At 46.9% G+C, this 12,460-nt stretch overlaps 1 protein-coding gene across 1 annotated transcript in view; it reads left to right on the forward strand.

The window, feature by feature from the left end:
* The window catches only part of LOC126259304 (fibroblast growth factor receptor 3-like), a 418,035-nt gene that overhangs the window by 243,892 nt on the left and 161,683 nt on the right, over positions 1-12,460 (forward strand). Inside the window, exon 2 of the mRNA XM_049955976.1 lies at positions 2,866-2,982. Within this exon, the coding sequence (XP_049811933.1) occupies positions 2,866-2,982 (117 nt within the window). The remainder of the gene's footprint in view (positions 1-2,865; positions 2,983-12,460) is intronic.

The raw sequence follows: 12,460 nt of genomic DNA on the forward strand, positions 1-12,460 counted from the left end.
CGAAGCGCCCTAGCTTCCACGTGCAATACTACTATTGCGATCGACTTATAATGTACACAGTGGCGTAGATGCTCATGAATTCGGAAAAGGCAAATTCTGTATTTTGTTACAAGTGGAACGAATGGCTCTGCTCGGTCAAAGAAGTGCCGTTAGAAGCGAGTGTGGATACTTTTGAAAATGGAGCGCCAGCTCTAGGCTGCTGTGCACGGCTAGCCCCGCTGTCGTTTGTCTTCACTTGTGGGCCGTCCCGTGTCGCCGGTGTTGGTCTACGTTTGGTATTTCGACAGCATCGCACCTCTCTGGGCTGTCATGTCCCTTGCAGAACTGTCTAGTGGACCAAATTAGCTGGCTGACGACTTAAGTCTCCACCATTTGAAATAGTCAGCCGCGAAATATACACTCCTGGAAATGGAAAAAAGAACACATTGACACCGGTGTGTCAGACCCACCATACTTGCTCCGGACACTGCGAGAGGGCTGTACAAGCATTGATCACACGCACGGCACAGCGGACACACCAGGAACCGCGGTGTTGGCCGTCGAATGGCGCTAGCTGCGCAGCATTTGTGCACCGCCGCCGTCAGTGTCAGCCAGTTTGCCGTGGCATACGGAGCTCCATCGCAGTCTTTAACACTGGTAGCATGCCGCGACAGCGTGGACGTGAACCGTATGTGCAGTTGACGGACTTTGAGCGAGGGCGTATAGTGGGCATGCGGGAGGCCGGGTGGACGTACCGCCGAATTGCTCAACACGTGGGGCGTGAGGTCTCCACAGTACATCGATGTTGTCGCCAGTGGTCGGCGGAAGGTGCACGTGCCCGTCGACCTGGGACCGGACCGCAGCGACGCACGGATGCACGCCAAGACCGTAGGATCCTACGCAGTGCCGTAGGGGACCGCACCGCCACTTCCCAGCAAATTAGGGACACTGTTGCTCCTGGGGTATCGGCGAGGACCATTCGCAACCGTCTCCATGAAGCTGGGCTACGGTCCCGCACACCGTTAGGCCGTCTTCCGCTCACGCCCCAACATCGTGCAGCCCGCCTCCAGTGGTGTCGCGACAGGCGTGAATGGAGGGACGAATGGAGACGTGTCGTCTTCAGCGATGAGAGTCGCTTCTGCCTTGGTGCCAATGATGGTCGTATGCATGTTTGGCGCCGTGCAGGTGAGCGCCACAATCAGGACTGCATACGACCGAGGCACACAGGGCCAACACCCGGCATCATGGTGTGGGGAGCGATCCCCTACACTGGCCGTACACCACTGGTGATCGTCGAGGGGACACTGAATAGTGCACGGTACATCCAAACCGTCATCGAACCCATCGTTCTACCATTCCTAGACCGGCAAGGGAACTTGCTGTTCCAACAGGACAATGCACGTCCGCATGTATCCCGTGCCACCCAACGTGCTCTAGAAGGTGTAAGTCAACTACCCTGGCCAGCAAGATCTCCGGATCTGTCCCCCATTGAGCATGTTTGGGACTGGATGAAGCGTCGTCTCACGCGGTCTGCACGTCCAGCACGAACGCTGGTCCAACTGAGGCGCCAGGTGGAAATGGCATGGCAAGCCGTTCCACAGGACTACATCCAGCACATCTACGATCGTCTCCATGGGAGAATAGCAGCCTTCATTACTGCGAAAGGTGGATATACACTGTACTATTGCCGACATTGTGCATGCTCTGTTGCCTGTGTCTATGTGCCTGTGGTTCTGTCAGTGTGATCATGTGATGTATCTGACCCCAGGAATGTGTCAATAAAGTTTCCCCTTCCTGGGACAATGAATTCACGGTGTTCTTATTTCAATTTCCAGGAGTGTACTTACAAATTCAACAATATTGTCATTGTGCAAACAACAAAGATATATTTGTGTCCTCACACACCAGACACAATACCAGACTTTAAAAAAAATGCTAATTTTTCCTGGTTTCTAAAACGCACTCATTGGGAGCATTAGTGGTGGGTTAACACGACATCTCGGCAAAGATTTTCAGTCAGCCCGTGCGAGAGAGCTGCTACAGGGTGTTTCACGTCCGACGTGAGGCTGCAGAGCTGGCTGCGTTGCCCACAAACGCTCCAGCCCATTCCTCCGACTTTAGCAGGTGGCATATCTGTATTAGCATAACCCGCATCTCGTGGTCGTGCGGTAGCGTTCTCGCTTCCCACGCCCGGGTTCCCGGGTTCGATTGCCGGTGGGGTCAGGGATTTTCTCTGCCTCGTGATGGCTGAGTGTTGTGTGATGTCCTTAGGTTAATTAGGTTTAAGTAGTTCTAAGTTCTAGGGGACTTATGACCATAGATGTTGAGTCCCATAGTGCTCAGAGCCATTTGAACCATTTTTTTCTATTAGCATACCGCGGGTAGGCGAATGAAAAGCGACCTCGGAAAGAAATGCGAAAACATCGTAGCGCTATTTCCGCCACTATTAGTTCCCACTTGCTTAAGGTTCAGATGGTCACAGGCTGTTTTTCCTATGCAGACTGTAGCGTCAGTAGCGTTAACTCACAGAACTGTTCTCAAACTCAAACTGAAACCTTACAGAGTAATGGCATTTCGTCGACTGATCCTGAATTCGAGAGGAGAGAGAAGAGAGAGAGAGAGAGAGAGAGAGAGAGAGAGATTCAAATCTCCTTCAGAGTCTGCAGGCTAACCCTAATCATTGTAAAGAATGGGACATGACCAGTTTCTTGCACCATCCATGTCCTACCCGAGTGAGTCGGTTTAAACCTCAACACACCGTCTTTCCTTCTTAACTTTCCTACCTTCTTTCTTGGTGAGCCATTTAAAATAATGTTTTGTGATGATAATAGGAATTGAAAGACAGCATAGCGGTGAGCCTAACATGTTCCACTTTGCTGTGTGCAGGGCACCGCGACGGTGACAGCGCCATGGCGTCGACGTCGGGGCGATTAGCGCTGGCGTGCCTGCTGTTGCTCGCGACAGCGGTAGAAGCGCGTCCCGCCACCAGATACATCCTGCTCGGTAAGTACGCACTTCCAACACTGTAGTCTGTTTTGTAACTATTCTCACGTACTGGTGCTCTGAATTTACACAAAAACTTATCTCCCGAAAAACATCGCATATCTTGCAAAGACAACACTTGTTTCGCTTCCATTAGCATCCATTACATATGGGAACGTATCTATACGTTCTTGTTGCATGGACAGTGCCAGATTTGCACAAGGTGGCGAAAATTGGAACTAAGTTTCGCTATAGTAAAGTAATTTCAGCCCGCACTTGATCTCTGCGAGCAGCTGTACTTTAGTTATAACCACCTGGTACTCAATACGACTCATGGAGCTGTATCTTGCCAAAGTCTTTCAGTGTGCCGGCCGCGGTGGCCGAGCGGTTCTAGGCGCTTCAGTCCGGAGCCGCGCTGCTGCTACGGTCGCAGGTTCGAATCCTGTCTCGGGCATGGATGTGTGTGCTGTCCTTAGGTTATTTAGGTTTAAGTCTAGGGGACTGATGGCCTCAGATTTTAACTCCCATAGTGCTTACAGCCATTTGAACCATTTGAACCATCTCCGTAACACTACCTTATGGACTGCCCCGTTTCAACACTAGTATTGTACATTACGACTGTCTTCACAGACGCTGACTTCAAGTCAATACAAATTAACATCGACTCACGATTTGTTTCAAAATTGCATGAGAAACATAAAATAGTGACTGCAGCTAAATACCTATTACGTGCTACGTATGCGTTACTTGCGAACTACCTAGGTCTCGTTGTGGCATCGCTGCTTCGTAAACAGAGATCGCGGCTTCCAATTCCACTACGGACACGTTAGTACATTTCAAATGAACCGAAACTACGTCGAAATTTATGTTGCAGACAATTAAATACACTGTCCGGTCACATTAACGTGACCATCTTTCGAAAGCCTGATAATCGCCTTTGCCAGCGCGCACCGCTCTAAGACGTGCAGGAAGAGAGTCACTGAGTTTCTGGACGGACCGACAGGGCTGTGGAGACACGGGGACTCCAGGGCCGCGACCACCTGCGCTGGGTTACTCGGCTGAGTGGCCATGGCGCGTACACAGAGATCGAGATGGTCCCACAGGTTTTCGGTTGGATTTAAATCCAAGGAGTCTGATAGCCAGGAGAGTAAGTTAAACTCGACTTGGTGTTCTTCGAAGTGCGCACGTACAGTGCGAGCTGTGGGACACGTTCCATTGTCCTGTTGGTAGATGCCACCGTGCCGAGAAGAAACAAACTGAAGTTAATAAAGTTAAAATCTTCTGGGTTATTAGGCCGCGTCATGTTTCTTCTAAAATGATCGACGTCTCGACCCTCTGCTGGGATCTTCCTCAGGATCTTCTGGTGTCGCCGGCCGGTGTGGCCGTGCGGTTCTAGGCGCTTCAGCCTGGATCCGCGTGACCGCTACGGTCGCAGGTTCAAATCCTGTCTCGGGCACGGATGTGTGTGTAGGTTAGTTAGGTTTAAGTAGTTCTAATTCTAGGGGACTGATGACCACAGATGTTAAGTCCCGTAGTGCTCAGAGCCAACTGTCTTTCGACATATTTTTGTAGTTGAAATAGCGGCAGATAAACATTTTTCGTAATTAATTTGTACAAAACGAAGTGACCCGTAATGAGCACTTGATAATATTTTTGCAACTAGGACCAAATGCAGATATTTTAACGACTATTTCTGTTGACTCCGCTAGCTTTTTATTGCGTGTATCATTTGGTAATTCTGGTTGTGTTTTAAGAGCGTTGATTATCTTCTTCGGTATTATTAAGATCTCTGTCACTTTAGCCAGTCAAAGGTAGTTGCCGCGCCCGTTACCTCCTGGCACTACAAGGAAGATCATTTGTCAAATATTGTCAGCCGGCCGAAGTGGCCGTGCGGTTAAAGGCGCTGCAGTCTGGAACCGCAAGACCGCTACGGTTGCAGGTTCGAATCCTGCCTCGGGCATGCATGTTTGTGATGTCCTTAGGTTAGTTAGGTTTAACTAGTTCTAAGTTCTAGGGGACTAATGACCTCAGCAGTTGAGTCCCATAGTGCTCAGAACCATTTGAACCATTTTTTTGAAATATTGTCAGAAACGAGTAAACAGTGATAAAGATGGGACGAAGCACGAGAGGTGATTACTGGGCTGTAGTATCCATCCGTGACCGCGCTGACTCGTTTTACGATCGCCGGTCTCGCTCGCAGTTACCAAAGGGAACATCAAAGCTACCGTTTATAGTCGACCTTGCATTCTCACACGCTTGAAGGAGACAGTAGGACGATGTGTTGTAATAGAGAGCTGACGCTGATCGCGCCGCAGCGAGGTGTTAACAACGTTGTCTCCTGTGCGCCGCGAGGAGTTTACAGTGGTGTACCAGCTGTGTTGTCAACACCGAGGGAATACTGAACTGCTTATGACTAGGGAAATTGTATGCCGTCCATTAGAAGCTAATCGTGATGTCACACCAGCAAATAACGTACAGAGTGTGGTACACATTACAAGAGTAAAGAAAGAACAGTGTCTCGTATACGAGGCAATGATTTCTATTAGCGGACACCAAGGCTGAATTAATTGCGCATAGCAGAGCGTGTAGGAAGCACTTTATCTGCCTGGCTGCCTACCCGTCAGTTGCGACCTAACCGAGGCGATGAGTGCGTGACAGATGTTTCACATTAACTTTGTGCTGTTGGCATAGCCAGTGGTTCAGTCACGGTTGTATAGACACAAACTAAATATGTGGTTAAATAGTAGAAAAAAGAACTTTATCCATAGTGGATGCTGTCGAACTCCGTGACTGTTGATTTATAGGGTGCAAAAAAATTTCGACTGCCAGTCACAATAAAAGATTATTTATTCGTCACAAGACCGGCCTCCTCGGGTGTTTATACATTCGTGTACATGTTTATATTGCTGGATGGTACTGTTTCAGCACAAAAGAAATTACTTGCTGGTGACTATACAGATACAAGTGGTACAATTGTAAATGGCGAGGCAGCATATATCGAAAACGCATCTGTACTTACATAAATATGAAGTATCCTTGTTATAATTATGCTGCGGCGACAGTTTTTCCACTCGGTTGCACATTTGTTACCATTTTTACGTCCATGTTTCACTTTTTTAAAATTTAGCTGCATATTTCACTATTGCGTGATTTACACGGTGTTTACATTCAAACATGTACGTTATGGTCAAAGAACTTAGAGATAGGTGGAGCAAAGATGTTGCTCATACAGAACCATGAAGGTAATGGTCAAAGAACTTAGACGTGGGAAATGGAAAGATGTCGCACACCGAGAAATTTAAAAAGCTACTACAAATTGAGAAAACAATTTTGCAATTTATAATAGCTTTTTAAGTTTCTACATGTGCATCATCTTGCATTTCCTATATCTAAGGTCTTTGACCATAACCTAAATGTTTCTATGTCAGCAACATCTTTGCACCACCTATGTCTAAGTTCTTTGACCATGACGTACATGTTTGAATGCAAACACCGTGTGAATCACGAGTTCACGACACAGTAGTGAAATATGCAGCTAAAATTTAAAAAGTGAAACATGGACATAAAAATGGTAACAAATGTGCAACTGAGTGGAAATAATAATAAGGATACTTTATCTTTATGCATGTACAGATATATTTTCGACAAATGCTGATTTGCCACTTACAATTGTTCCACCAGTATCTGTTTAGTCACCAGCAAACAATTTTCTTTGTATTCAAACTGTGATCTCCAGCAATATAAACATGTACATGAATGTGTAAACACCTGAGGATAGGCACAAGCACTAAAACCGGTCGTGTGAGTAATAAATAATCTTTTATTGTGACTGACAGCGGAAATTTTTCTACACCCTAGAGAGAAGAACGTTACGTCGACGACAATATCGTTACAGAGTGAGCACAAACTCGGATTGAAGAAGAATGGGGAACAGTAATTGAAGATGTCCTGCGAAGAAGACCATCCCGGCTTTCACAGCCAGCTATTTGTGGAAACCACGGAAAAATCTAAGTCCGGATGGCCAGAGGCGTATTTGAACACCTGCCCTCCAAGAACAGCTGAGCCAGCTCGCTCTGTGTGAAGATTAGAACAGCTAGGCCCATCGTGTCCATTCGATCTGAGGTTGGCGTAACTGAGAGCTTCGCAGATTTCTCTAGCGTATATGTGGAAAGGTAGCAACAATCCTAGCACATACAAAGTCGAGCGATGTCTAGTAAAGCCCTGTGATGTTGAAAAAACTTTCATGTAGACAACAGCTATACTACAAAGGAATTCGTCGCTTCCCTTATGCGTTTGAGGACAATAGAATACGCTTCATTTAAGGTCATTATTGCTGCTGACGGAAATAAAAGTGAGCATGTGCAGTGCGCTCCCTTAACGAAAATCCAGTCGTTCACTTTTTGTGACATCTTTCGTATTATTAAAACGTTTCGTAGCACCAATACATCTTCACTGGAATGCAGTCGTTACATTAACCACAAAATGTATTTTAGCATTATTTCTTCATACTAATGTATGTTCTGCCTTTGAGAAGTCAAAGGAGTATTCCTCATTTTGTTAAATGACGTTCAAGGCATCGACTTATGGAATGTCTATGAACACATAAAAACTGGAACGTGAATGGAAAGGTTTTAGGGCACTCTGTCAGTGCACTGTCTTGTAAAAAGTTCAGAGAGAAATATTTTGTGTACCTCAGTGCGTGTGTTAGTAACTATGCGGAACTGTGTTACTAGCTTCCTGGCGTTATATTGTTTCTGCTCTGCCCTTTTCTCTAGTCACCTCTTCCAGCATAAAATTCCGTTTCACCGGTGCATGTACATTTAGTAAATCACAATTTAACCCTATAAGAGAACGGAAACTTTTTTTTAATGAAATGAAGAATCGCTTCTTTCGAGTAATCTCTGCTTTTGTCGATCAGCAATCTCAGTTTCCACGGCAATCTTTGAAATGGGATAACAGCATGATTACACGGTAGCGTGCGGCGATTTAACGGTAGACAGCTTTCACAGCCGTTTCACATCCCTCAGAGAAGGCGTTTCCACTACTTAATGCCAGCCTTCAGGGGGAGAAAGGCCGTCAGCATCCCCTCCGCTCAAGCGATACACGACTGGAAATTGTAGGGGGTCGGTGGTAGCGGGGGTAATTCTCGCTACCTGCCGGGGTGGAGCTGAGGCAATCATCCCCACACGCGCGACCCTTGCATGTCGAGGACGGGGTGTCATGTAGTGCAGGGGCGGCGGGCTTAACCAGTAGGGGACGCACATGCGACAATACTCTGTCGGAGAAGAAACTGGGAGTGTCCATACAGTGGGTCATGTGGTGCAGTTGTTAACATACAGATTATACTTGCCTGTTCGAAGACATTGCAGAAAAATTGGCACTGCTCTTCCTTCTGCGTATTATTAACAATCACGACAAGAAGTTTTGCTGGAAATTAAAAACAACTGTTGTCTTGCTGTCTATAAGGAAACAAAAGCAAATTTACGAACGCCAGAATTTAGGCGGATTAAACACGGATTAAGGCTGCCTACTGACGTGGACTAGAATGCAATGTTCAGACTACTCAGAGACATTTTTGCAAATCTGCATGGCCATAGAGTACCTGGATGGTGAGGGTGGACTCCAATGAGAAGTACGCAAAGGCGTTATTTAGCTTTCTGCGGTATATCTATTGTTAAGTAATTGACATGCATGGTGTATGACAGAGGGGTTTCCACAAGCAGACAGCATCGACTTATGCAAATTAATTTCAGAAAACTGTAGTAACTAGTGTTCCGAGGGATGAAAGTGCCTTTACACATAAATTGGACTAAAACTTGAAGTTTGAAACGCTGTCAAACATGTCACAGTAAGGAAAAAAACCTAATGTGAACTTACTCGTTGAAGTACACCAAGAGTTTTTAGCATCAGATGGCTGATGTACAACGGACATAAAATGCAACAAGGCTGAATCAACAAAAGAAGAAAAACCGGGTGACACCACATACTCAATTCGTGCCAGACAGCGCCAAAGGTGCCACTCAGCTTAACGTCTCCGCCCAACTAAAAAGTCTGCGACAGCAACGTCCCGTCTCTTCACTTTATGAGACCCTGCGAAGAGGTTTAGGATTCAGCGCAGGACATAAGCGCCCAGACTGCTTACCAAAAGTGATACGTCAACCCTGAAATGCAGAAGGAAGTACGGACTTTTATGATTGCATCTAGAAACCAGATGTTAACGTTAAAACTTCGTCCGGTTGCATTACTGTAGTTGATTAATCTTGGACGCGGCAACACATTTTAGTAGAACGGGTGGTTACTACGAGAAAAGTTTCGTGCCCCTGCGCAATGTGGAGCTGACCACGGAATGTAAACATTGAGTTTTAAGTTAGTCGTCTCTCCATTGTGATTAAGAAATGATTATATTTGATTAGGTATTTCAGTTTGTTTGAGGTACAAAGATAATCAAAATCCTAAGGATTCGATCCCTGGTTTTTACAGAGGCTGGAGCCAAAGACAGTTTGAGCTGTTGCGATGCTTCGTGTATGAGAAAAACATAAAGTCGCGACGGCGCTAGTGATGTATGTTAATCTGTAAATCACTCAACTTCCTCTTGAAACTGCTAGTTCTCAAGCCGGAGGAAGACATACAAGTACTATTTCATCTATCCTCAGTAAATCAATGCGTTATTCATATCAATCTTCCAGATGATTGTCACAACTATGAGTAGCCAATATCCTAATGCCTTCTGCCCATTCCGTATATCCAGTAACGATAACAGATTCAAAAATTGAAGACTTTTATTGTTCCCACTAGCACCTGTAAAAGAGGTCTCAAACGCAAGCCACTGTGAAGTTGTCTGAATGAACGAATCACTGCGGGCGAATATATTCTGCTCGCCAGACCTACGCCAGAGCTTGAGGTGAACCGGTGCCGTTGTCGCCGATGCCCTGCAGTGACACTTTGGTGCTACTGCCAGGCACTCAGTTGTGAATTGCAGGGCACTCATGCAGATGTAGATAATAACCTACGACATAAAACTACTTACCTGACGTATCATTTAAGTCGGAAGAAGGACTCTCAAAAATCTCCTTCAATAGATTATAGCCAAAAGGCCTGTCAACGTGTTTAGTAATGATTGCGAGATTATTTATCTTATCATTCCCTGCCTAATGGAACTACGGCGTTGCTCACTTTACATTTTCAATACTTTACTGTCTGTGGCTGTCTTAAGAATCTGCGTCACTTGCCACCTTACGTGTTATACGAATGTCCATCTTTTCAGCGATAATTGCGGGAGTCGGCTGGTCGATAGAGGATGTCAAATTAAACGCCTTTCAGCCGTCAATTTTCTACCTTATTTTATTGGACAACTAGTTTCAGCGTTTTACTGCGCCATCTTCGGTCGGCAGTTGATGGCTGAAGTGGTCACTGCAAAAAATATCTACCAATACCAGTATTTCTGGCCCCTGTTTTGATCACAAGCCAGGTAGGTTATTCCTACACGTCAATCAGGGGCCTGAAGATGGCGTAGTAAAACGCTGAAACTGCTTGCCCAATATAATAAGGTCGAAAACTGACGGCGTTTAATTCGACGCCCTTTACGCGTTATAGTTTCGAAAGGTCTGCAGGAAGAACGATCGTCGGTAAGCCTCGGCGGTCGTCTTTCCGGAAGGAGAAAGGAATGTACAGGCTGAGTGTTCTAGGAACGTACGCTGTCAGAATTTTAACAGTAGACCACTGGAGATGGCTGAGAATCTCCGTGACGATATCGCGCTCAGTAAATGAACCTGTAACGAAACGCGCTGCTCTCCTTTGAATCTTCTCTATTTCCTGTAACAATCCTATCTGGTGCGGATCGCAAAGTGAGGAACAATATTCAGATGTTGGTCTAACAGGATTTTGTAAGCTAACTCATTTGTGGGTAGAGAACATTAGGATTCTTTCATTGAATGTTAATCTAGTATCTGTCTCACCTTTCTTTTATGTAATCGTTCCCCTATAAATCGCTCCGTATTCATATTCCTAGATTTTTTATGGATGTTACTGCATCCAGTGATTGTTCTGCAACCGTCTAATCATCCGGCAAGCGGTCTTCCTGCCTGTTAATACGCAATACCTTACACTTGCTTACGGTGAGGCACAACATCCAATCCCTGCACCAGGCGTCCATCATCTGCAGGGTTTGAACTGCTCGAGGAAACAAGGCTGGAGATGTCCGGTGCTGAACTACACGAGAACTCGAGTACCGTCGGCTGCTCGCGATGACCGCCGCAGGTGACTCGCCGCGTCCAGTTTGTGGGCGTGGCGGCGCGGCGCGGCCACCGGGCGGGTGTCGGATTGCGGGCACTTCCTGCCTCCCCGGGCGTTGCGATTCCCGCCGGGGAGCCCCCGTGCGAGGCTGGTCTTTTCTCCGCCGCCGCCTACCCTGCTTCCCTCGCTTTTTTGTATCTCTGTCTTTTGCCAGGGAGGCGTGGGACGAGATTAGGGCGCCTTGGCAGGTAAGAGGCCTGCAGCAGCAGAAGCAGCGGCAGCAGGCGCGGGGCTCCTCTCACCCCGGGCGCAGCCAGCGTTGCCGTCCCTGCCGCCTTAATTCTATTACGCCGCTGCTGCTCCGCTGGGGAAAAAATATGCGAAGCAGGGAGCCACGTGAGGAAAGACAGGAACGCGGAGTGAAAGACAAAAGACGACGTCGTCATCTGCTACCTCACCTGTTCTCCTTACCTTACTGGGTACCTCGTCGGTGGGGAGGGGTGTGCTATTGTTACCTTTTGTTTAACACACATCTACGTACACATTCTCCTGGTTACAGTAGGGTACATTGTATCGACACTAATCATTTCCTTCCTTGTTCCACTCTCAAATAGAGCCAAAGAAACTGATACACCTGTCTAATATCGTGTAGGGCCCCCGCGAGCATGCAGAAGTGCCACAACACGACGCGGCATGGACTCAACTAATGTCTGGAGTAGTGCTGGAGGGAACTGACGTCATGAATCCTGCAGGGCTGCCTATAAATCCGTAAGAGTACGAGGGGGTGGCGATCTCTTCTGAACAGCACTTTGCAAGGAACCCCAGATATGCTCAATAATGTTCATGTCTCGAGAGTTTGGTGGCCAACAAAAGTGTTTAAACTCAGAAGGGTGTTCCCCGAGCCACCCAGCAGCAATTCTGGAAATGTGGGGTGTCGCATTGTCCTACTGAAATTGCTCAAGTCCGTCGGAATGCACAATGGACATGAATGGATGCAGGTAACGAGACAGGATGCTTACGTACGTGTCATCTGTCAGAGTCATATCGAGACGTATCAGGGGTCCTACACCACTCCAACTGTAGACGCCCCACATAATTACAGAGTCTCCACCAGCTTAAATAGCCTCTGCTGAAGTGCAGGGTTCGTGGATTCATCAGGTTGTCTCCATACCTGTACACGTCCATCAGCTCGATACAATTTGAAATGAGACTCGTCCTACCAGGCAACATGTTTCCAGTCATCAACAGTCTAATGACGGTGTTGATG

This window comes from Schistocerca nitens, chromosome 5, assembly GCF_023898315.1.
Source record: "Schistocerca nitens isolate TAMUIC-IGC-003100 chromosome 5, iqSchNite1.1, whole genome shotgun sequence".
Lineage (NCBI taxonomy): Eukaryota > Metazoa > Arthropoda > Insecta > Orthoptera > Acrididae > Schistocerca > Schistocerca nitens.